At 40.2% G+C, this 26813-nt stretch overlaps 1 protein-coding gene across 22 annotated transcripts in view; it reads right to left on the reverse strand.

Moving 5' to 3' along the window:
- The window catches only part of Grk4 (G protein-coupled receptor kinase 4), a 102075-nt gene that overhangs the window by 56961 nt on the left and 18301 nt on the right, over window positions 1-26813 (reverse strand). For 11 of the 22 annotated variants that reach the window (XR_009224842.1, XR_009224841.1, XR_006846984.2 and 8 more), the window contains exons 2-7: window positions 24838-24933; window positions 11659-11736; window positions 3818-3854; window positions 3472-3575; window positions 1954-2046; window positions 960-1023 (exon numbers count right to left, since the gene is read on the reverse strand). The exons of 1 other annotated variant lie outside the window; for it this stretch is intronic. Coding sequence is in view for 17 of the 21 variants with exons in the window: in XM_058572464.1 (XP_058428447.1) it covers window positions 960-1023; window positions 1954-2046; window positions 3472-3575; window positions 3818-3854; window positions 11659-11663 (303 nt within the window). In the remaining 4 variants the exon portion in view is untranslated. Of the gene's footprint in view, window positions 1-877; window positions 918-959; window positions 1024-1953; window positions 2047-3471; window positions 3576-3817; window positions 11604-11658; window positions 11737-24837; window positions 24934-26813 lie in introns of those variants that run through there. 10 more of the 22 variants (XM_046423507.2, XM_058572465.1, XM_046423511.2 and 7 more) reach the window with 10 other exon arrangements.

The following is a 26813-nucleotide window of genomic DNA, read 5'->3' on the forward strand; positions in this document are numbered from 1 at the left end:
CTCAGGTTCTAGGGTGCATCCCAACAGGGAACACTGTCAACACACCACCTACATAAAGGGCCACGCCACTCTTCCACGAGTTCCACAGAACTGTCAGATTGCTCCGGAAGGGATGACTGTGCCAGCCAGTTTCTTACTGTGTATCAAAATGCAAGTATGCAACACCTCACTGTAATGCTTCACTCTTGGGCCAGCTCCCTGACTGATTTAAAGGCAGTGTTGGTGGCTTTTGCCTTATTCTGAAATTTGGGAGCATGCATGGTTTATATCACATGTGGACAGTGTGACCTACTTCTGACTTGAACACACAGGGTTAGTTCCCTGATGGCTCTCCCTACTCCTGACTGAAAGTGCTCACATTCAACAGTGTCACCAATGGTACTTTTCATAACTGGCACATGTCACCTTTGAAACAGATGAGTTAAGTAAGTATTTAATGATGTACTCTGGCCAGGTGAGGTGGCTGGTACCTAGAGTCCCAGCTACTAGAGAGGCTGAGGCAGAAGGATCAATTGAGCCCATGAATTTGTGGACAGCAGACAACAGAGTGACACCACACTTCTTAAAAAAAAAAAAAAAAGTACTCTGAATTATCTGAATTTTAGGGCTACTCCTAATTTATAGAAATAGAATAATAAAAAATTCACATTATAGAAATAATTATCTTTCAATTTGGACAAACTGCCTCAACTTGAAAACTAAGCACAGGAAAACAGCTTCCTTTAAAAATAGGAAGTCAAAAAGGTGAGGGATTTCTTAAAAGCTTGTAGCAAAGTATTTTTTTGCTCAAACTTTTATCTCCATTCTCAGGATTGGTTAACTAATTCCCAAAACACACAGCAAGGAAATAAATATAGTGGTAAAGTTGACACCTTACCTGAAGCTCCTGTCTTCCAATGACCTGGTTGCCCACCTGTCTAGAACAAACGTACTGCTCATAACTGGCCCATATCACTCACCTCTCCAAATCCACCTTTTCCTAGAACTCTGTAATGTCTAAATGTCTTCTTAGTTACTGGTTGCCTAATCAATTAAAAAAAAGGTTTCAGGTCTTATATCATACATGATGTTATTTTAAAACACAGAAGCCTAGCAGCTCCCAGGCCAGCCATATTTGGTGACCAACTGTGCTCCCCAGGAAAGCTCAGAACCAAGGCATCAGGGCTTTAGCACCGAGGCGCTCCCTCTTGGGAACTGCATTCATAGAGACAAGTGTAATTTAGATTTGTTGAAAACACTAATGCAAGATGCAGAGCAGTCCAGTCATCCTTTCTAACTGAAGACAGGTCTGCAAGCAGCCCACACTAGGAAATACTCATGTTTAAACTCATGGCACTATCTCAGGCATACCTCTGAACCTGCCAGAGAGCTGCTAGGGAAAATGCATAAACATAGCACATTGTCCTCTGAATAAAGAACCTCAAAAACATTTATACCCAATGTTCCAAAAGAAGCATGTGAACTGCAACTGGAAAACAATAATCTCAGTAACAATAACAGTGATCATAATAGCACTGTCAGGGCACTAATTCTGTGTGCCCAAACTGGGCTAAACATTTCACATGCATTTCCCAGATGATTCTAACAATAGCCCAACAGGGCAAGTTCTGAAGCTCACAATGGTTAAGTTACTTGCCTGAGGTCACAGCTAGCAAGAGGCTGAGCAGGAGCCTAGATTGCAGTTTCAACCATCATATTATATTATTATAAGTCTAGGATGTTTTATTTTCTAACCACTGTACCAACAGGACTGCTACTTTAAAAAGTGAAACTAGAGTTCATTGACTCAAAAGAAATTATGTAATATTATACCTGTTAATAATTTCTGTGTAAAAATGCCATATATAACTCAGAATTTACAGTAGTGTTTTGACAGATAGAAAAGTAGACCTCAATCAGTACGCATTATTAGAAGTAATACTTGTTTCTATTGAGTTTTAAATTAAAACATACCTTTCTAACCACTTCCATTGCAGAAATTGGGAAAAATAAGGGCTTTCTTGATATTCTTCAAATGGATCTTTACTCAAATAGTTATGGACAACTCTAGAAAAAGAGTTTATGTAATTATATACATTTGTTGTGTAAAAACATGAAAACATCTATGTCTCAGTACACTAACACAGAATATAGAACGGTCCATCATTATACACAATTCAGTATACAATTGCTATTACAGAAATTCACAATGAATTCCAGTGCTATCACTGAAAATAGGAAGAATTTAAAAGACATGAAATCACTTTACCCTCCCATCTTAAGTCATTTTTTTCTTGCATATATGGACATAGGAAAAATAATAACAATAAAAAAAATATACTATTAGTAAGACAAGAGTTTAAAATGCATTCAAGGTGTGTGCATGTATGTGTTTCATGCACAATTTACAAAAGTCAAACCTTTTGTAAATAAGACTAAAGTGGGCCGGAGTCAGGGCATACTCCTGTAAGCCCAGCTACTTGGGAGGCTGAGCCAGGAGGATGGCAAGTTTGAGGCTAGTCTGAGCAACTCAGACCCATCTTGAAAGAAAAGAAATTTAAAAAGGGGCTCAGGATTTAGCTCAGTGGTAAAGTGCCTCTGGATTCATTCCCCAGGACTTGAAAAAAACAAAAAACAAAAAAAGAGCCACAACATTAAAGCAAGCAAATATCAGAATGATTATAGTCATTTGGTAGAAAATGTTAATATGTGACACATCTGAAACTGAATATAAAATACCCAATAAATTACTTTAGGCTACACATTTCTTTTTTCCTTTCTTCCTTATCGTTGTTATTATTTGTTGTTGGTTGTGGTGCCTGAACCCAGGGCCTCATACATGCTTAGCAAGTGCTCTACCACTGGGCCACATCCCCAAACCTTCTTGAAGAAATTTTATGAGATTAGTCATGCCTCTTAGATTTTATTTACAATTTAGTTATAGAAATAATAAAATTTTTACTTAGAGTAGACCTTAGTAATAGATGCCCTTAATAAAATAAATTATTTGTTGAATGAATAAATGAGCAAATTCAACTCCCTGAGTTTTGGTGCCCACTTGCAACATCAATGTAAGACCGATGTAAGATAAGGTTTTGAAAACTCTTTGGGCATTAAAAATACATAGGAAAAGATCTTAAAAGCGGTCATGAGTCACTTAGCAATGTGCCCACACTCTGATGTTATTTCATCATCATCTGAATACCATCAAGCGTGCTTACACAAAATGAGATGGCATTCTTCAAGTCAGTGCAGAGATGTCCAGAGCTATCCCAGGGCTGCTAGGACACAGTCTCCACCACATGACCCTCTTCAGCACCACTCACATATATGTCATCATCACCCCTTAGTCATTCCTTCTAGGGAAAGTGGTCATTTTAATTTGGAAAATACTCTTATAAGAACTTGTCCATGCAGAGAAGACTCCTGTCAGTCCTCTGTCCTGGGTATACCCACAGACAATATGCTTGGGGATGGGCATGAACCTCTTACCTAGTGCATTCCTCAAAGACATCTTTGGAGGGGTTCTGTTTCAGACTCCATCTACAGTGCCTCACAATATCTGGAGGTATTTCTGGTAAAAGGGCTTCTTTCTTCTCAATATAGCACAAACCAAACACATAACAATTAGTAATTTCACAGCTGACCAATTGTAAGAAGAACCTACAAGCCTACTATTAAAAAGTGAAAACATAAAGTGTATGAAATAACAAATCCCCCACCCCAGTCCTGCTCTCCAGAGTTCAGCCTGCTGCCTGCCTTTTCAGACCCATTCCTCTGCACTCCAGATATGTCCAGAATGAGGGCTAGGGGGTGCGGCTCAGTGGCAGGCACTTACCTCATCAGCGTGAGAACCTGGGTTCAATCCCCAGCCCCTAAGAAAAAAATTCAGAATGGAAAACAGAGCCTTGAAGAAGAATATGCATTACTCACATTAGCCCAAGGTGGAAACAATCCGGGTTTCCACAAATGGATGAATAAAATGTGGCATATGCATGCAGCCTTAAAAAGGAAGGACTTTCAAATGTTGGGCTATAGCTCAGTGGCAGAACTCTTGCTGAGTATGCATGAGGGCCTGGGCTCAACGCCCAGGACCACACAAAGAAAGAGCATTCTGACACATGCTACAATATGATGAATCTTGACAAAATCCTGCTCACTCAAATAAGTGACGAAAAGACTAACACTATATGATTTCATATGTAAGATGACCATGGTAGTCAAAATGACAGAGACAGCAAGCAGAGGGGTGATGATATCAGGGTTTTGCTATGTTGCCCAAGCTGGCCTCAAGTTTAGAGACTCAAGCGATCCTCCTACCTGGCCTCTCAAATAGCTAGAGCTACAGGAGCATGGCACCTCACCGGCTCAGAAAGGATCACTAATATCTTTTTGTTTTTTGTGGTACTAGAATTGAACCCAGGGGCACTCTGAGCTGTATCCTCAGTCCTTTTTTATTTTTTAAGCATTAATATAGAGTCTTTAAATAATAGATATCTTTATTTATTTTTATGTGGTGCTACGTTTCGAACCCAGTGCCTCACACATGCAAGGCAAATGATCTACCACTGAGCTACAACCCCAGTCCCTTAATATAAAATTTTAAATCCACATAAATACAGTTATCTCATACTAAACAAAGGCACCAAAAACATATACTGGAGAAAGGATAGCCTCTTCAACAAATGGTGCTCAGAAACTGGAAATCCAAATGCAGTGAAATGAAATTAAACCTGTCTCTCACCATGCACAAAACTCAACTCAAAGTGGATCAAGGACCTGAACATTATTACCAGAGAACCTGCACATAATAGAAGACCAGAGACTAGAGAACCTGCACCTAATAGAAGAAAAAACAGGCTCAAATCTCCATCACGTCAGATTAGGCCCCAACTTCCTTAAAAAGACTCTTAAAGCACAAGAAATAAAATCAAGAATTAATAAATGGGATGGATTCAAACTAAAAAACTTCTTCTCAGCAAAACAAACATCATTGAGCTGAACAGAGAGCATACAGTGTGGGAGCAGGTTTTTGCCACACACATACCAGACGGTGCACTAATCTCCAGGATATATAAAGAACTCAAAAGACATGGGCTGGGGATATGGCTCAAGCGGTAGCGCGCTCGCCTGGCATGCGTGCGGCCCGGGTTCGATCCTCAGCACCACATACAAACAAAGATGTTGTGTCCGCCGAAAATTAAAAAATAAATATTAAAATTCTCTCTCTCTCTCTCTCTAAAAAAAAAAAAAAGACTTAATACCCCCCAAACAACCCAAACAATAAATAGGCTAAGGAACTGAACAGACACTTCTCAGAAGAAGACACACCTGCAATCAATAAATATATGAAAAAGTATTCAATATCTTTAGTAATCAGATAAATGCAAATCAAAACTACTCTCTAAGATATCATCTCACCCCAGTCAGAATGGCAGCTATCAAGAATACAAGTGATAATAAGTGTTGGTGAGGGTGTGGGGAGAAAGGCAACCTCATACATTGCTGGTGGGACTGCAAATTGGTGCAACCAATCTGGAAAGCAGTGTGGTAATTCCTCAGAAAACTTGGAATGGAACCATCATTTGACCTAGTTATCCCACTCCTCAGTCTATACCCAAAGGACTTAAAATCAGCATACTATAGTGACATAGCCACACCAATGTCTATAGCAGCTAAATTCACAATAGCTAAACTGTAAAACCAACCTAGATGTCCATCAGTAGATGAATGAATAAAGAAACTGTGGTACATATACACAGTGGAATATTAGTCAGCATTAAAAGAGAATAATATGGTGGCATTTGCAGGTAAATGGATGGAGCTGGAGAACATTATATTAAGCGAAGTAAGCCAATCCCCAAACCCTAAAGGCTGGATGTTTTCTCTGATTAGTGGATGCTGATCTATGATAGGGGGCAGGGCATGGGAAGAATGGAGGTTCTTTGGATAGGGCAAAGGGGAGGCTGAGGAGGGTTTATGAGGGTAGGAAAGACAGCAAAGGAGATGGACATTATTACCCTAGGTACATGTATGATGCACAAATGGTGTGACTCTACACCATGTACAACTAGAGAATTGAAATGTTGTGCTCCATTTGTGTATGATGAATTAAAATGCATTCATCTGTTGTATACAACTAAGTAGAACAAATTAAAAAAGACTGTTCAATGATTAACTTCAAATAAAGACCATTTTTGATCTTAGAAACGCTTTACATTAATAGATATTCATTCCCAAAAAAAGGAACAGCCATGCCTCCCAAATCGAGGAACAGAGAGATAAGGTAAGCTAATGCATAGCACAGCAAGTTACCATGCAGTGCAACTGGTCTGAGGCTGCACACAGCCAAGTAGGACTTCTCGAGCTTTAATTGAAATGGGTTGTGTTTTTATTGTTGAGTTGTAAGAGTCCTTAATATACCTGAATATTAGAAAGCTGTATAGTTTTTAGTTCTTACATTTAGATCTTTATCTATATGGCATTAATTATTTATGGTTTGAGGTAAGGGTCCAATCTCATTTTCAACAATATCCAGTTGTTCCGGATCCAATTGTTGAAAAGACTCTTCTTCTGCTCACTGAACTGTCTTGGCACCCATATCAGAAGCCCCGTGACTATAAATGTATAGGTTTATTTCTGGACTCTCAATTCTATGCCATTGACTTGTATGTCTATTCTTATCTAAGTACCTCATTGTCTTGATTATTGTAGCTTTGCATTAAGTTTTGAAATTAAAAAGTGTGACTCCTGTTTTTTTTCAAGAATATTAAAACTATTCTGTGTCCTTTGAATGTTCATATGAATTCAAAATTTTAAAAAAATCAGCTTCCTAATTTCTACAAAATATTGATAGGGGTTGTACTGAACCTTGAAAGAACAAGGTCATTGGGGTTCTGACTGTCCTAGTTTCCGTAGGAAGCCTATAGCCAGGGAATCCTCTGACCTTCTGGGCATACAAATCAAAGATTGACAGAGCCTTGGGTCCTTGTTCCTGGCCGGCCGTAACAATTAAGAACCCAGGGTGTGGATTAAGGTGGATGGGAGCAAGGTTGACTTTCTCCTTGACACCAGGGCTACTTTCTCAGTCCTGACAGAATTCTGGGGGCAAACAGTGCCGTCTCTCTCTCCTATTGTCGGGGTAGGAGGAAGGACCATCTATCCAAAAAAGATTCCCCTATTACTCTGTTCCATAGACAACTTCCCAGTCTCTCAGACGTTTGTAGTTATGCCTCAATGTCCAGCTCCTTTGCTCGGCCGAGATATTCTCTCTAAATTTAATACAACAATCAACATCCAGGCTCCTGGCATCAATCAGGCCCCAGAATCGGCCTGTTCATCTTTTCGGGCCCTTTTGGCAGAAGACTGGCCATTCTGCTCCACTTGTGAGACTGACATGAAAAAGGATCCCTTCCCTACGAACCTGGTTGACCCAATTGTATGGGATACCCACACCCCCTCCACGGTTTCCTGCCCACCAGTTAACATTCATCTCAAAGATCCTAACACCTTCCCCAATCAGGCTCAATATCCCCTGTCCACAAAAGCTCTTCTGGGCCTACAACCTATTATTCAGGACCTTCTTAGCAAGAGGTACCTCCGTCCTGCTCATTCCCCTTACAATACTCCCATACTAGTGGAAGAAAGCCCAATGGGTCCTATCGCTTAGTTCAGGCTTAGACTCATCAACACCTCCGTTAGGCCCATACATCCTTTGGTTCCCAACCCATACACCCTGCTGTTTCAGATCCCCCACACTGCCACCCACTTCTCGGCCATAGATTTAAAGGATGCTTTCTTCTCCATTCCCCTTGCCCCCGAATCACAAGATCTTTACCTGGACAGATCCCACCACCAGACATTCTCCACAACTAACCTGGACTGTCCTTCCTCAGGGATTTCGAGATAGTCCACACCTCTCTGGATAAACCTTGGCCTCCAACCTCCAATTTTTTCACCCCCAGTGCCCCAAATCCACCCTCTTGCAATATGTTGATGATCTTCTCCTCTGTAGCCCGTCCAAAGGGCACTCAACAGATGACACAGTTCTCCTACTTAATTTCTTGGCCTTAAAGGGATATCGGGCCTCTCCACAAAAGGCCCAAATAGCATGTAAAGAGGTCACTATCTAGGGTTCTCTATTTCTCAAGGGAAAAAGGCCATTACAGTAGACAGAAAACAACTCACTGGGTCTAAAGACACTGAAGACCAAAGATGACTCTCCTTCTTGGGTTTGGCTGGGTACTTCAGGGCCTGGATTACTTTTGAATTTCTCCCTCCTCGCCAGGCCACTATATAATCTAGCCGAGGGCCCCCAAGATGAACCCCTACCCTCAGCAGTAGGGAAGCCCTTTACAAAAAGGCCCTCCTCTGGGCACCCGCCCTGCATCTCCCCGACCTCTCCTGACCCTTCACCCTCTATGTACATGAAAAACAGGGGCAAAGTCTGGGCATTCTGGGTCAGGAATATGGCCCCACATTTGCACCAGTGGCCTACCTATCCAAACAGATCGACCCCACCATCAGGGCTAGCCCCCATGCCTCAGAGCCCTAGCAGCGGCCCATGACCTCCAGAAAGAAGCACACAAGCTTACCTTTGCCTCCCCGCTAACCATCTCATCTCCTCACTAGACGGTGAGGATTTCCTCACTTTCAAGGGGCTACAGTCACTTCCTCCTTCCAGGGTTCTATCCCTCCTTGTCTCATTCCTTGAAAATCCCTCCATCTCTTTTCAGTCCTGCTCTTCATTAAACACTGCCTTCCTCCTCCCATCTTCTCCCTCACAAGATCCTCTCCACAAATGCCTGGAGGTATTAGAGACGATTTTACCCTGCCCTACCACCATTTCTGAGGGACTCCTGCCCTCTTTGGACCTGTCTGGTTCTCAGATGGTAGCTCCTTTATACACGAAGGGGTTAAAGTGGCGGGATATGCTGTCCTTTCCCTCTCATCCATCATAGAGGCCAAACCTCTCCCACCCAATACCACCAACCAACAAGCCTTGATCGTTCTTTCAAACCTGTATATCCATTTGGAGAGTATTGCCATGTTAACAATATTAAGACTTTTGATCCATGAACATGGAATATTTATCCATTCATTTAGATCATCTGTAATTTTTCAATGATTTGTGGTTTTAGTAAGCAAATGTTTCATTTTGTTATATTTATTCTTAAATATTTTTGATGAAAATATAAATGGAATTTCTTAATTTAGTTTTTGGGATTTTAATTGCTAGTGTACAAGAATACAGTAGAATTTTGGACAGTGGTCTAGTATCCTGCAATCATTACAGACTCATTTATTAGCTCTAGTATCTTTTTCTTTATGTGTGTACAATGGGATATCCTGTCACAGCTTCATTCAATAGACGTGGTGAGAACTGGAAAGCTCATCTTGTTCCTAATCTTAGAGTAGAACACCTGATCTTTTTAAATTTTTTTAAATTGCAGATGGACACAATTATCTTTATTTTATTTATTTATTTTTATGTGGTACTGAGGATCGAACCCAGTACCTCACACATTCAAGGCAAACACTCTACCACTGAGCCCCAGCCCCAGCCCTAGAGCATACAGTCTGTCACCCTGAAGTAAGATGTTAGCTGAGGGTATTTCATAGATATCCTTTACCAGGCCAAGGAAGTTCCATTCCATTCCTAGTTTGTTGAATACTTTTATTACCAAAGAATATAGATTTTGTCAAATGCTTTTTCTGTGTCTATCACAATACCTGTAACAATAATACAATATACCAGAGGAGAAGATCATTTTTGGCTATTGAACCAATTTTGTATTCCCAACAAAATCCAACTGTTTTTTGTCATGATTCCTTTTAATTGTACATTCAAACCTGGATGAATTTTAATATCTGAGAAACCTGATATGAAAACTAAGAAAACTAAGAATGAGTGATAGGATACAAGAACGAAAACACACAGTGTTCTTACGTTTGGTATTTTATATATTCTAGGTTTCTGAAATTTGAATAAATGACCTTAAGAAGTTCCCATTTTTAGTATGTAAAAGCAATAGATTTTGTTCTTATTGTTGTTAAAGAAAAGATCAGCAAAGACCAACTACAATGATGACCAAGTACAAGGGCAAGGCATCAGGTGGAGACGAGGAAGAGTGGCAGTTCCTAGGCTGATGGTAAATAAAGGAAGAGAAACAGTGTATGAACATCTCTCACTACCATCAAGTGCTATGGTTTGAATGTCCAACCTCTACAAAACTCATGGTGAAACTTAACTGCCATTGTGACAGTACTGGGACATGGGACTTTTAAGAGGTATGCAGCTCCTGGATGGATTAATGCCCTCTGGTAAGTAGGTGCATCCCTTTCTGCATTTGCTCTCTTTGCCTTTCTGCCATGTGATGCCACAGTAAGGCCACTGCCAGATTCTGGTACCTTGATATTGGATTTCCCAACCTCTATATCTATAAATTCATTATAATTGTCACATTTGCAAGACTTAGAGTGTTCATGAAATGTCATTACTGTTTTCCTTCCAGAATCTAGGACTTCTAACAGCCTACAAAACAGAAGCCACAGGAAAGGAAACAGGAACTTGGCAAGTCAGGCTAGCACAGCAGCCCATGCCTGTAATCCCAACTATCAGGGAGGCTGACGCAAGAGGATCACAAGTTCAAGCTCAGCCTGGGCAATTTAGTGACGACCACATCTCAAAAAAAAATTTTTTTTAAATAACCTTTTTTTTTTTTAACCTTTATTTTATTTTTATGTGGTTCCGGGGATCGAACCCAGTGCCTCATGCATGCTAGGCAAGCACCATACCACTGAGCCACAACCTCGGCCCCACTCTCAAAATTAAAAAGTGGGTGTGGGGCTGGGGATGTAGTCAATGGTAGAGCCTCCCTGGGTTCAATCCCCAGTACCACAAACCCAAATTTAAAAAAAGAGAGAATATTGTGAGTTGTTTTAGTCAGTTTTTTCCTGCTGTGACTGAAAGACCCAACCAGAATAACTGTAGAGGAAGAAAAGTTTATTTGGGGGCTCACAGTTTCAGAGGTCTCAATCCAGAGACAGCAGCTCCATTCCTTGAGGCTCAAGGTGAGCGTGAACAACATGGCAGAAGAGAGTGGCAGAGGGAAACAGTTCACATGATGATCAGGAAGCAGAGAGACTCCATTCACCAGATAGAAACACCCACCCCAAAGCCACCCTCAGTGCCTCAGTCCTCCATCCACACCCCACTTGCCTTCCATTACCACTTCATCAATCCTACTAGGTGATTAATTCATCGACTGAGTTAAGGCTCTCAAAACCGAACCATTTCTCCTCTAAACCCTCTCGCAGTGTCTCACACGTGAGCTTTTGGGAGACACCTCACATCCAAACCATAACATGAGTCAAAAAGAATAAAAACTAAGACCTGTTAAGGCTTTTAGGAAAAAATGTTATTTGTACTCCAGAGAAGCAAATAAAACTCTAATTCTACATTCTGGTTGAAGAAACATATAAAGTTTCGATTTGTTGAATCATTTTTTAAGGGATTTAATTGTTAATTCATTACTCAATCAAACAAAACCACAGAAAAGAAAGATTTGAAAGAAATTAATACATTTAACATATTTGTAATATCAAAGTAAAAATAGTTATGCACTTTCATTACTTAAGTAAGTTATTTATAAATCTTTATTCTAATGAAGAAAACACCTCATTATTGAAGAATCTCTCTAAGATTGATAGTCCACAGTCTCTTCGTTCCTCCTCAATGGCAACTTCATACTCTGTCTGATTAGAGAGACGGGAGAAAAGAAAAATGTAAGTTGTGCTTCATCATAATATTTTCATATTTCAAATTCTGACTTACGGAATTGACTTGATACCCTCAGAAACAGACAGCAGTTCTACTGATCAAGTATCTCTAGCTATTCTTTGGGAGTCTAAGGGTCAGGAGGGAGTGAAACTGTCAATTATTATTTTGGGGGGCACTAGGGATATAATCCAGAGCCTTGCACATGCTAAGCATATGCTCTATCACTGCACTATACTCCCAGCTTTAAAACGTCATTTTTAAAAGGGGGTTAATAAAGTAGTAGAGCAACACTCTTCATAATACTCTCTTAAGATCTATTATATTTTAACCCATTCATTGTAGCTAAATAAATATGGACTAGACAATAACATTTTAGAAATTTCTAAGAGCCCCTTGAAAAGCTGTCTCCACAGCTCCCAGGGGAGTCAGAAATGGTGATACCAAAGTAAGAATCCCCTTTACCAGGAGTCAGAGGAGGGACCATAGAGCACATAATGCCATCCAGCTGTTGTTAGAGAAAAAGAAATCACTTCATCATCTAGCTTCTGAAAACTCTGGAGGACTTTCCAAGCTTGGTGTGTCCTTAAAAAATGGGAATAGAGCCGGGCATGGTGGTGCATTCCTATGATCCTAGTGGCTCAGGAGGCTGAGACAGGAGGATTGCAAGTTCAAAGCCAGCCTCAGCAATGGCAAGGCACTAAGCAACTCAGTGAGACCCTGTCTCTAAATACAATAGAGAATAGGGCTGGGCTGTGGCTCCGGGGTCCAGTGCCCCTGAGTTCAATCAATCCCCAGTACCCTCCCGCCAAAATGGGGATGGAACTAAATTGTATCCTGTGTGAGGCTTAACCCCTTACCAGAGAACAATCTAGCCTGAACATCCCAATAGCTCTACGAGGCAGAGGCTGGTGGGAGGGGCAAGCTGCTCAGGGCTGGCTCTATTTATGTGAGCAGGTGCTCTTCAAGTACAAAAAGCTCACCATGGCGGGAGTTCTTCAGCTAGTATATTTTTAGTTCTATAGCTTCTTTATTTAGTTTTTGTTTAAATGATGTATCCAGTGAGGAGAGAAGTATGTTAAAGTCACCCTTTATTATTGGATTTTGAGCTCTTCGATTCTTGAAGTTGAGAGGGGTTTGATGTATGTATATGCTCCATTGTTTGGGGCAAAAATATTTACAATTATTATATCTTCTCAATGTATAATTCCCGTAAGCAGTATGAAATGGCCTTCTTTGACCCTTCCAATCAACTATGACTTGAAGTCCACTTTATCTGAGGATAGATACTCCTGCTTGTTTACAAGATCCATGTGAGTGAAATGTTTTCTCCCATTCTTTTACCTTCAGTCTGTGGATGTCTTTGCCTATGAAGACTCTCTTGCAGATTTTTTAATATTTTATTTTTTAGTTGAATACAATATCTTTATTTATTCATTTTTATGTGGTGCTGAGGATCGAATCCAGGGCCTCACACATGCTAGGCGAGTGCTCTACCACTGAGCTAGGACCCCAGCCCTAGTTGTGAATTCTTTTAACATTTATTTAACATGGAAGGCTTTATTTAATCGTCAATTCTGAAGTTTAATTTTGCTGGCTATAGTATTCTTGGCTGTTATCCATTTTCTTTCAGAGCTTGATATATATTATTCCACGACCTCCTAGCTTTGAGTGTCTGGGTTGAGAAATCAGCTCAGATCTGGATTGGTTTCCCTCTAAATGTGACTTTTCATTTTTCTCTGGTAGCCTTTAAAATTCTATCCTAATTCTGTATGTTAGGTATTTTCAATAATAATGTGCCTTGGTGTGGATCTGTTGTAATTCTGTGTATTTGGAGTCCTATAAACATCCTGCATTATCTGATTTTTTTTTTTCATTCTTTAGGTTTGGGAAATTTTCTGATTTGATTTCATTGAAAAAGTTGTGCATTCCTTTGGTTTGTATCTATGAGCCTTCATCCCAATAAATCTTAAATTTGGTCTTTTCAGATTATCCCATATTTCTTGGAAGTTCTGTTCACAGTTTCTTAACCTCTTTTCTCCATGGTCAACATTATTTTCATGATTATATATTTTGTCTTCATTGCCTGAAACTCTGTCTTCAAGTGGTATAATCTGTTGGTGATGCTTTCTATTAAATTTTTAACTTGGTTTACTGATTCCTTCATTTTGAGGATTTCTACTTGATTTTTTTTCAGACTCTCTTTATTGAAGTGATCTTTCACTTCTTGTATTTTCTCTTGGATATCATTCCTTATATCATCCCTCACCTTACATTCTAAACTCCTTCTCTTGACATTTCTTCCACTGTGGTTGCAATGGATTCTTTTATTGAAGTCTCTTGGTTTGTATGGAAAGATTCATTCCTTTGTTTTTTCATGTTGTTTATATGTCTAACCATCTAACAACATGGATCTGAAGCAGTAGAATTCCTATCCTGTGGACTTACAGTGTACCTGAAGGTTTTCAGTATCTCCCTGTTTAGGGGGTGACAAATAATAATAACAACCAATGCAAACAATATACATAACATTAAACCAAACAGTTCCTACTATGACATCTACAATGTTGTCACAATGAACAGAAATGACATTACTGCCATCAATAAAAACAATAAGTTTGCAAAATGGTTTACAATTTCAAATGGTGAATAGGGAGAGAACAGAAGTAATATAGGATGTGATGATTATGAGGGAGAAGAAGAGAAAATAGAAGTTAAAAAAATTGAAGGAAGCATGAAGGAGAGAACAACAGAGATTGGCTATTAGCAGAAGAAAAGAGAGAATCATGGGAAACAAGTGAGAGAAAAAATATATAAAGTAAAAAATTGAAAAATTAAAAATTGAAAAACAATATAAAACAAAACTGAAATATACTAATCAAAATTCTTAGTCCTCAAAAAACTGATCCATGAAAAATAACTGGTTTCAAAAATGCTAGAAATGAGAAAAGAAAAAAATATGAATATGTATAAATGTCCATGAACCATAAAGGTCACAATTAAGCAGAGAAAAGAAAAAAATATATATCAAAGTAAAGTCAAAAGAATTGTTTCTGTTGGAATCTAAAATATTCTCAGCTTCCCTTCTCAAAAGTTTTAGGTGGGGTGTCTGAAGTATGATGCTTGCCCCTTCCTGCACTCATACACGCAGCTCCTGTTAGGGCACTGGAGTGAGAGGTAATCCCGTATGCGGAACTCTTGGAGACAGGGTTTAGGTTTAGGTAGGCTCCAGGCTCTTTGCCGAATGTCAATGGGTCAGGAGATTCTAAATCAGCACACCCTCAGGGCCCAGGAATAGACTGTCCACACTATTAGACTGCACTCCAGGATCTACCCTGGGTTCCACTTGCGTGATTCCACCTTTGGACGTCAAGTTTCCTGGTCTCAGATTCAGTCTCCAAACTCAGTCTCTCCTGCCCTTTCAAATTCCTGGCCAGGTGCATCTCTCCCAGCCAGTCCTGCAAGCAGTCGGATTAGAGAGGGAGGGATAGAGCTGGGTAGGTTTCCATAACCAGTAGTCCCCTGTGTAAACCTCTTTTCACGTTTGATTTTCTCCTGGTCACTTAGGCACACTCTGTTGTGCAATGTGGGTTTGCCAGGCTATATTTTGGGCCAGCCTTGATTTGCTAGGACTTGGCTCCCTCAACTGCTGGTCCCAGCATCGCAACTGTAAAATGGTTCCTCCTTCTGTCCTCTGCACCCCACCAGGAGAGATGTGGTTTCTTTCCTGTGCAAGGCTATTGTGTAGCGTGCCCTTCAGTTTAGTTGGGCAGTGTCTTTGATCTCAAACTCTGTACCCAGACTTGCCTAAGTCCTCCTAAAGATGTGGTTCCATTAGTTCCCTTATCTCTCCACTGTGCTCATGAAAGGACCACTTTGGCTGGCACCTCTAGCTACAGTAGTGGCTGTGGTGCTGGAGATTTCTTCCTTAATTTATTATATACAACCTCTTGAGTTCCCAGTCTGCTTTGAGTGTCAAGTATTAAACTCCAGTAAAGTCTCCCCCTGCTTTTTTTCGTTCACCCACCTTGCTGAGAAAGCTGCCTGTCTGCTTTCTTGGTTTCACACCACAGAGTAGTTAGGAAAGCAACCTGCTCTAATTCTGCCATCTTGAAATCTCTTTCAGCTAGTAGACTCTTGAACATTCTGCATCACTGAATCACCAGGGACTTACTTGCTCTGCAATCCACTTTTGGGACTGGGGGAAACTCCAAAGGAAGTACTGAGTAGGTGGCCCTCTAGGAAGTGGGGTCCCTTTGGGGAAAAGGTGATGTACACGAGCTTGCAGCCCCTTCCTGCACTCATACACGCAGCTCCTGTTAGGGCACACAGCACTTCACCAGGAATGCTGCTGGTCAGACCCGTTTCATTCTCTGAAGTGAACAGCCTCCAGCTGATATTACAAGTCCCTGAGGCTTTGGGGGAAGGTTTAGGTAGAATGCCTTTCCTCTGATTTCGATCCTGGACATGAAGCTGGGAGTCCTAACAAGGTTCTGGGAGGGACTCTCCAGCAGACCACAGTCTCAACTCTCCAGTTCCACAAATCACTTTTGCTTTTTAATTCTTATTTTCTTCAACCACACACAAGATTCTCCTTCACCTACTTTAGGCAGCTGTTTAATCATTTATACCAATGTTCTGGAAGAGGGAACAGAAGTTGAACTTTTCCTGGTGATTAAGCATTTTTCTCCCTTACTTCAGTTGACTCAATATAAGGGAGATTATCCTACATATCCTGGTGGGTCTCACCCAAACTGTTGAAAAGAGCTAAGAGCAGAGCTGAGGCTTCTCTGAAGAAATTCTGCCTAAGGACAGCAGCTGTGTCCTATTTCTGGAGAGTTACATCATGTCCTTCCTGATGGTCCATCCTATACATTTTGGACTTTCCTAGTCAGATCCACTGTCGTAAGCCAATGTCTTGTAATCAGTCTTTTCAAATCTACCTCCTAATGACTCTGGTTCTCTGGCTGAATCCTAACTTTTATAGATGGCATTAATTCATTCAACAAATACTGAGCAAGGGGTCAAATGCTGTGGGGCAGGGTGGATAAGATGCAGTCAGTCTCTGCACCAAAAACCTGTAATCACCTATCACAGGATAGTCAAAGCAGTAAGTGCTGCATGAACAGCACCATCAGGTGCTCTTTTTGAATCTACACAATTGTTACCAGAAATTTTTTTTAAAAATTAAAAAACAAAATTAAACCTGTTACCTAGTAACTAATGGGTATCATGATAATATCAGAAGATTTAAACCCAAAATAGAATTTTAACTATGCAATTTAGCCATTTTACTGGAAATAAAAATTGTAGGTCCCTAAATTCTTAAAGTAAGGCAGTTTGGAAAACATAACTCATTACATGAAAATTTACACCCATTTTCCACTCATTGAACCAAGAAGGCATGGCCCACTGCATCAGAATCCTGCCTTTAAAAAGAAATAACTGACACTTTTCTAAGTTTGTCTTCTTTTCTTTTTTTCTATTTTTAAGTCATCAATGGATCTATCTATCTATCTATCTATCTATTTATATGTGGTGCTGAGGATGGAACCCAGGGCCTCACACATGCCAGACAAGTGCTCTACCACTGAGCTACAGCCCCAGGCCCAGTTTTGTCTTCTTTTAACAACAGTGCCAGAAAGGTACAGACTAGGGAAGTTTTGAGGGGTAGGAAGCAAATAAAAAAAGAGCTTCAAATGTTTTTCTGAAAAATGTCATTATAAATAAATAACTTCAAGAAGTTTTTATAAGGCTATTATGGCGAGAAAGTGAATACAAATGCAATGATATAATACAGCCCTCTGTATATAATAAGTGTTGGATATATATTTGCTGATATAACCAGAACTGGCCAAAGCTGAGAGGAAGGGTCATAACCTTGGTATAAATAACAAAGTAAGAGAGCTTTTCTGCTGAATTGCACCCATTTTCTATTGGTTGGTTACTTCATAGTCTTGAAATTCTAGGCTTGCCAGTGGTCTTCATAAATACTTAGAAACACAAAACTCTTAACCTAGGGGAAAAAATCACAGGTAAAATACATCTCAAACAGGATACAAGAGAATGGTAGATGCTTCACAGAGCTTAGTAAACTCCACCCAAAAGCTCATCTTTCTTACAATGACATTATCCCTTCCAAATGCGTCTGGACCACAGGTCTACCACAGAGGGCAGGAAGGGCACACTTCAGTTGGCTAAAGAAGCATATGGCCTTCTTTTGCTTGTCAACCTTCCACAAATGAAGGCAGCAGGGGTCAAAAGCACTCAGTGAGCAGGTGCAATTCCCCCGCACTGGGGATGTAATTCCGTGACCATATCATCTCATACAGAAGGGATTTCCGTACTAAGAATATAACTACAACACCAATACAACCAGTCTATCCATAACCTCTGTGTCATTGTCCAGGTCTAGTTTTTAAATTTTCAAACCAGACTGGGCAGTTCAACCCTGAAATGAATCGCTTACCACTGCAACCAAGAATTCAATGCAACTCTTAAGATCTGGTTTTGTATCACAGAATTGCCTGAAGAGAAGTCTTCCTATTGGCTGCTTGTCACAGAGACTGCTATAATCTTTTTCTGGGACAAGAAAGGGGAAGGGAAACAAGCAAAAATAATGGTTATAATTTACTAAATGCTATTCTGCATCTTAATATTTTCACTAGATACAATGAAAGTGGAAACATAGTAGTATTATTTTTTGAAGTATTATTTTTTAACTACTCTTCTATTTATTAATTTAGAGTGGGTTATGATGAACATTAAAATATTTAGCACCCAAGAAAACTCAAGAACTCACAAGGATGAGTGAATCCTGACTTGCAGGGCCTGTTCTTTTCCAAAAGGAAACACACAGGGATGGGGATTCCCTAGAGGCCCCCACAGGGAAGGAAGGAGAAGGAAGAGACTCCTCCATTATAGTACCCACCCTATATACTGGAATCAACTGCATGAATGTGAAATATCCTGCAGGAATGTACTGTTAGATTTTTAAAACACTTTTTCATTTTGTACCTTTTGTACTTAAAATGTCACAAATATAGTTGGGCACCCTGGAACATGCCTGTAACCACAATGACTTGAGAGGTTGAGGCAGGAGGATCACAAGTTCAAGGCCAGCCTCCTCGACTTAGTGAAACTCTATCTCAAAAGGAAAAATTAAAAGCTCTGAGGATGTAGCTCAGGGGTAAACACCTGGGGTTCAATCTTAGTATTAAAAAAAAAAGTCACAAATACATATGTTTAATTATCTCTTTAACTGCTCTTGTTTTGTTTTTTTCCTGTAGGAAACACTGTATACCTTACCTCAAACACTGCTATAGTTCTGAGAACAGGGCACTGACATTTGGTCAATATGTAAAGAAGGATATAAAACAAAATAAAACTTAGGTTCAAAATAGGTTAATTTGTATTTCAGAAACAAAACCAGTTACTCTCTGAACAGTGGCTCCCAACTTGAAATAAACATGTTTAGGTCTCCTAATGTGACTCTAAAGCTTAAGAATTAACATAAAGTTCACAAAAAGTGAGCAAGTCATTAACAAATCCTTCTGTTAAGCATCACTGACACCATGTAACTCTGGGAAACTGCTGCAATCTGGCTGGGCACATTCGAGGCGCCACACAGCCTTGTAGGTTCAAAACAGGAACTCCTTTATTCTCCATACTCTCACAAAGGCCACGCACACGCAGCCTTCTCCAGGGACACACCACACACGAACCGGAAATCCCTCCTCCGGCACTTCCCCAACCAACGGAACTCCCCAGGAATCCCATGAGAACTCCCAAAGTAGCAGGCCGAGGTGGACAGCAGGGGTCTAATATACAATTGAACACACAACATAACCATCATCATCTCAATGGCTTGCTGGCGTCACCTCTCAACCACTACGTTCTGGCAAAAATGCCATGTGTCATCCCCACGATCCTGTTTTGGACCACTGAGTCTGAACATGGAGAATGAAGGCAAGGATATGAGCTCAGGATGGCCAGGATATAGCTGCTTGTTTTCACAAACCTCACAACAGTTTTTCAGAAGTTCTACAACCTACTTCATCCAATTTGGCTACTCTATTTTATTTTAGGGATACTACCTAACTATACTTAAGAAAGCAAGAGAAACAAGCCAGTCAAAAGTTATGTTTTTGAAATATGAAAGTTTTTAATACTTTCCTCCCTCATCCAAAGAATCAGAAACACTCCTCATTTCCATCTGAGGATGGTAGACCAGAACATAGGTCTGCCTTCCTTCTCTCCCAGATTCCTAAAAAATGACCAAATAATAAAACAAAGACAAAACAATGACATAAAGAAAAAAACTCTAACACAGAAAAAGAGTAAGGCACCTCCAGGAGTCAGAATTTTACATATTGCCTGGAAGAGAGAAAGCTGATGGGGTTGGATCAATAAAAGAACCATTAACTCGAACCCAAGGACAAGCTGGACCTCTTTAAGTATGTCCCTCCCTAGCATCACAGGAGCCTGCTGTCCAGTCCTGAGTGGCTGGCCAAGAGGCTAGGAATCAAGCAGTAGAGATGCTGGGACCCAAGAGGGAGACACAGAACACTGCTGAAGGAACCAGAGGTGTCTTCTAGCAAAGTGGACAATTCTGCTGTGCACTGGGACAGGGGTCTTGTGGGGATGCTGCCCCATTAGCATGCCACAATAGAACCCCACTTGGAGAGAATGTTGGGAAAACAGAACTATGCAACCACCAGAGAGGGCAGTGCTGGCTGTGGCATTCACACATGCACCCTTATTACAGACTTGGATAAGCAACTCCAGAGCTCCAATTTTGGAAAAAAGCAGCAGCTAACAAAAACCCTTTTTACCCTATCTGGTTCAAAATTTCATTAATGATTTCACTTTTCCATGTGTTAGATTTCACATGGCATGAAAAACAAACAAAACACACACAAAAAACAAATCACAGAAATATGTAACAAAATTTAATATCTCTCAAGCAGTAGACAGATGCTGCCACCAGAGGCTCCCACTCTGCAGGGTCAAAGGACCTAGCTCCTAGCCTGGTGACCCTCAGAGGCTGCTCTGGGTGCCACAGATGAACAACAGAGAGAGGGGAATTAGTATTTGGAAAGAGGGCACTGGTCCCCAGCAGAAGTCAGGCTCATCAGGAGGGGAGAAGTTCTGGCAGACTAGACATAGGAAGCATGTGGGTCCTGAGCCCACATTGCCACAGAGCTAAAAGACCGCTCCTCAGTATTTATTCTTATCCTAAAGAATTAAAGTCAACAGGGGCTGGGGCTGGGGTCAGCGGTAGAGCACTCGCCTTGCACATGCAAGGCCCTGGGTTCAATCCTCAGCAACACATAAAAATAAATAAAAAATAAAATGTTTTAAAAAATGAAAGAATATACTCTTCAAAAAAATTTAAAGTCAACATACTATCATGCTACATGTATACCATGTTAATAGCAGCATAATTCACAATAGCTGAACTATGGAACCTGCCTCAAAATAAGGCATATACACACAATGGAGTTTTATTCTGCAGTAAAGAAAAGTGAAATTATGCATTGTAATGTCATGTGTAGCTAATAAAAAAAAAGAAAAGCAAAATTATGTAATTTACATGAAAATGGATGAAACTTGAGATCATTATGTTAAGCAAAATAAGCCAAATTCAGAAGGTCAAGGGTCATACATTTTCTCTCATATGTGAAAGCTAGAGAGGAAAAAGGAAAAGAAAGATGGTAGGGATCTCACAAAAGTCAAAGGGAAATCAGTAGAGTGGAGGAAGGGGCCGGGGTGGGGACAGGGAGGAGGGGGAAGTGCTGGGGAGGATACTGGACAGATTATATTGTTATACTGGGTGCATGTACAAATATGTAACAACAAATACCACCATTATGTATGACTATAATGCACGAATTTAAAAATGTGGAGAAAAAAAAGAGGAAGAGGTGTTTCAACAACTCCTCTTGTCCACATGTGAACCAGCTAACAGGAGACTGGTTCCCAAGTTTATCAACATGCATTCTCTCTCTCTCTTTCTCTCTCTCTCCCCTCCCCAACCCTCCTGTAGGAAGAACACTAACTCAGAGCACCAAGCTTGCTTATTCTATATGAAGTCTGTTCTACAAATTCAGAACAACCAAAGGATGAAAATTAGAAAACTCTCAGGCATGCTTTCTGCCACACTAAGTCAAATGCTTATAAACTAAGCAACAAAAAAGGCCATAGACCAAGATGTGCCCACAGAGCAGAGCAGAGCAGAGCACGTCTCGGAGCACATGCCGCACTCCTTGAGGGCTGCTTGTACACAGTCACTGTGACTCCTTCACTCACTCAACTTCATGCCCAGTGCTCTAGGGACCAAAAAACAGACTCAGAACCAGTGGCCCAATCTAATGGGTCCTCAATCTCTATGACACACTCACCTACCTGAAACTGTCCCAGCCCCTAGTTGTTTGGACCCCCAGCTCTCCAGACTCTACATGGATCCATCTTATGACTGCGTCTGGCTAGTCCATCTGACCAGTCTTTCCTCTTCACTGAGCCAAAACAGGATGAAAAGTCTTCTGAAGCTGGTCAAGCGCCCCTTCCCCATTCCCTCTGTTCTCTCCTGAGGAGGATCTTATCTACTTCCAGTCTCACGACTTCTACATGCTACCTGTACAGATACCACCCAGACTTCTCTGAGCCCTCCACATGAACGCACAGCTTCGGTTCCAGCAGGCTGGGCTCCACCCCATGTGCTGCCTCTTGAACACACAGACCTGGAAGCCTTCCTTAAGAACTCCCCTGCATTTACTTGCACACAGAAAGCGACTGGGTTCTACTTACAGTCTCTCACAGTCCCATCTGATCTGACTGTTTCAACTCCATCACCACATACCAAACCACGCTGCCCTCAGCTCCTGCCTGGACAACATCAACAGTCTCTACAGTCTTCCTGTTTCCATGCTGACCCCTCTGCTCCCATTCTCCTACTGAGGCCTGAGAGACTTCCTAAAATGTAAATCTGATTACATCTCTTCTCTGCTAAGAACTTGGCAATGTCAACCTTTTATAACTTCAGTAAGGCCTCCCCTTCCCAGGCCTAGAACCCCTACCATTTCCTTCCACTCATTCAGTGCCGCTCTGCGCCTCCATCTTTGTTCCAGGAAGACTGGCCTTCCTTAAGAACATGGAAATTGCCATACACCTTCCCAGGTTGGGGCCCTTGTACTTGTTAACCTTGCTGCCTGGAAAATTCTCTTCCTGTCCCTCTTACCCTGTACTTTATGCTCCTAGCCCAGTGCCTTCCTTAGGAAGCCTTCTCTGATCCTCTCTACCTCACTCCTGATCAGATTAAGTTCCTCTCACCTGGCTGTCTGTACTGTCCCCCTACAATTTGTAATTATGTTTATTTCTTTTTTCCCACCCTTTTTTTTGCGGAGTGGGTACTGAGGATTGAGCTCAGGGGCAATGGGACACTGAGCCCCCCAACCCTATTTTGTATGTTATTTAGAGACAGGGTCTCACTGAGTTGCTAAGCGCCTCACTGTTGCTGAGGCTGGCTTTGAACTCATGATCCTCTTGCCTCAGCTTCCCAAGCCGCTGGGATTACAGGCACGAGCCATGGCGCTCAGCCATTAATTATGTTTATTTCTATGATCATTTTTCTATTTTATATCTATATCTGCCAAGAGATTATAAGCTCTGAGGGCAGAGACTGGGTCTGTTTCACAACTGCTGTATTTATGGTAGCAGACCCTCTTCCTTGGAACATGGTGAAAATATACTAACAAGTTAACTAATGGGACATTTAATGTAAGTTACTTCTTCTGTGTGCTAAAAAACTACCCTGAAGAATTAGAGGCATACTGAATAAATGTATAAGCAAATGTATATTAAAATAAAATTTTTGAGTCTATAAATATATTTAAAATCATAAGTAGTCCAAAAGAAAAATTCACATAATTACGATACAAATGTCAAATAATGGAATCAATTTCCATACTAATCTGTCTATGCTATACTCAGAAAAAATTACTGTTAACACGATAGGCCAAATATCAATTGGTCCAAAGAAAATATGCACATGATCAAGAAGCCTTAAAAAGTTGCCCAAAATCATTGGGCATCAGGGAAATTCAAATCACACATACTAAGATGGCTATAATGAAACCATCAAGTGTTGGTGAGGACATGGAAGAAGTCCAATCATTGTTTGTTGGGGAAATGAAAAATGATGCAGCTACAGGAAAAGTCTAGTAGTTTCTCACAAAGTTAACAGAGTTATCATATATAAAAGGCTGAATAATAGCCGCCCAGGATAACAGATTCAAATCCTTGGAACCGGAAAATGTTACCTTATTTGAAAAATGGGTCCCTGCATATGTGATTATATAAAGGATGCTGACACGGGTTTTTTACTGAGCCCTAAATGCAATCACAAGAGTTTAGAAAAACACTATTGTATTTACAGTCAGTGATTTTTTTGTTTTGAGATGGGGTCTCAATATGTTGCCCAGGCTATCCTCTAATTCCTGGGCTCAAGTGATCCTCCTGCCTCAGCCTCCGGAGTAGCTGGGATTATTGACATGCCATATTGTGCCAAGTACCATTGATGGTTTTTGTTTTTGTTTTTTCTAGTACTGGGATTGAACCCAGAGCCTTGTGCATGCTAAGCAAGCACTCTACCACTGAGCCACAAATCGATTCGTAAAAATAATCTTGGAATAAAGGTGTCCTTCCAAAGCATAATACGAAACACAGCAGATAATTAAAAAAAAAAAAAAATTGGTATGTCTGTATAAAGAACTAAAATCTCTATATGGAAAAAAATACTATAAGCCAAGCTAGGTAAGGTGGCAAATGTTTGTAACTTAACTACTTGGGAGGTTAAAGCAGAAGGATTACAAGTTCAAGGCCAGGCAGGGCAACTTAGGGAGATCCTGTCTCAAAACAAAAAATAAAAAGAGCTGGGGGTGTAGCTCAGTGGTGAAGTGTCCCTGGGTTCAATCTCCAGTACTGGGAAATGAACTAACTAAATACTTGAAACAAATACAGAACACAGAAAGTGGGAGCACAGCTGGCCCCTCTGACAGTAGGTAGGCTCAAGTACTCACCAATGGAATCTCTCAGCTCACTGCACTGGCTTACAGGGGGCAGCTTCAGTAACTCCCTCCATTTTTTGCTGCGACCAGTTTTTTTGCCATATCCTCCTAAATTTGGGGGGTGGGGAAGGCATTTTTCTCAGTTTCTTTATTAATATAATATTAAATTTATCAATACAGTGTAATACAAAAAAAGCATTTATAATTGTCAAAAACACTCAAGTACAACAATTTTTGACTCTAACATATGGTTGGATAGTTTGGCACCTAAGATGAATAAAATCTGAGCTTATAACAACTTGTCCTATCTGGAAATCAACCTGACAAAGTACAAAATTTCCATGTAAAGCAACCAATCACTGGCTTTGTCATTTAGAAACCATGTGACTCTGATCTTCTCTACGTAGCACTGTTGAGCCTCAGTTTCCAAATTTGTGAACTGAATCTAATAAGACATTATAAGCAGACAGGGCTGCTTATAAATATTTGCTTCTTTTTATTTTTAAAGAAATTAACCTTTCTTCATTTTACTTGTTTTCTTCTCAGAAGCACATGGATCCTTCTCTAAAATAGACAATATTTTAGGCCACAAAGCAACTCTTAGCAAATACAAAAAAAAAAAAAAAAAATAGAGAAATAATACCTTACATTCTATCAGATCATAATGAAATAAAATTAGAAATCAATAATAAGGGGCTGGGGTTGTGGCTCAGCAGTGGAGTGCTCGCCTCGTGTGTTTGGGGACCTGGGTTTGATCCTCAGCACATAAAAATAAATAAATAAATAAAAATATTGTGTGCAACTGCAACTAAAAAATAAATATTAAAAAAGTCATCAATGACAAAATATAGAAGCTACCCTGTAACACTGGACACTAAGTAATATGCTATTGAATGACCAATGGATAAGCAGAAGAAACCAGGGATGAAATTTTAAAAATACTTAGAGTCTATATTTAAAACCATAAGTAGAGATAAATGAGAATAGTGATACAATATATCAAAATCTCTGGGACACTATGAAGGCAGTGCTAAGAGGAAAGTTCATGGCATTGAGCTCATTCATTAAAAGAACAGAAAAGCCCCAAATAAATATCGTAACTTTGCATATCAAAGCCCCAGAAAAAGAACAAATCAATACCAAAAGCAATAGAAGACAGGAAATAATTAAAATCAGAGCTGAAATCAATGAATTTGAAACAATGGTAAGGTGCTTGCCTAGCATATGTGAGGCACTGGTGCTGATCTTCAGCGCCACATAAATAAATAAATAAATAGATAGATAAATAAACAAATAAATAAGGTATTGTGTCCACCTACAGCTAACAATTTAAAAAATTGACAAAAGTTGGTTCTTTGAAAAATAAATAAAAATTGATAAACCCCTAACCAAACTAACAAAGAGAAAAAGTAAACTTAAATTACTAAAAATCATGATGAAAAAGGAAATATCACAGCAAACACTACTGAAATACAGACAATAATCAGAAACTATTTTGAAGATTTATACTCTAATAGAAAATCTTGAAGACATCAACAAATTTCTAGAGATATACTGACCTACCTGAATTGAATCAGAAGGACATAGAAAAGGTCAATTTCAAGCAATGAAATTGAAGACACCAGCAAAAGAATACCAACAAAGAAAAAGCCCAGGACCAGACAGATTCTCCTACCGGACCTTCAAAGAAGAACTAACACCAATCCTCTTCAAATTATTCCAAGGAACAGAAAAGCAGGGAACCCTTCCAAACTCATTCTATGAAGTTAGTATCACTCTGATACCAAAACCAGACAAAGACATGGCAAGGAAAGAATTTCAGACTAAAACTCTCAGGGTCACTCCAGGGGACCTGGGCTAATTGGGCTGTGCAAAATAACCATACAAGAGACAGAAATACCTTTTTCTTTGGGGGTGCTGTGACGGCTCCTCTGATCTTAAGGGCCTGCAGAAAGACAGAGAGAGAGAGAGAGAGAGAGAGAGAGAGA

Source organism: Marmota monax, unplaced genomic scaffold, assembly GCF_021218885.2.
Source record: "Marmota monax isolate L192 unplaced genomic scaffold, Marmota_monax_Labrador192_F-V1.1 WCK01_AAM20220418_F8-fsc00009, whole genome shotgun sequence".
NCBI lineage: Eukaryota > Metazoa > Chordata > Mammalia > Rodentia > Sciuridae > Marmota > Marmota monax.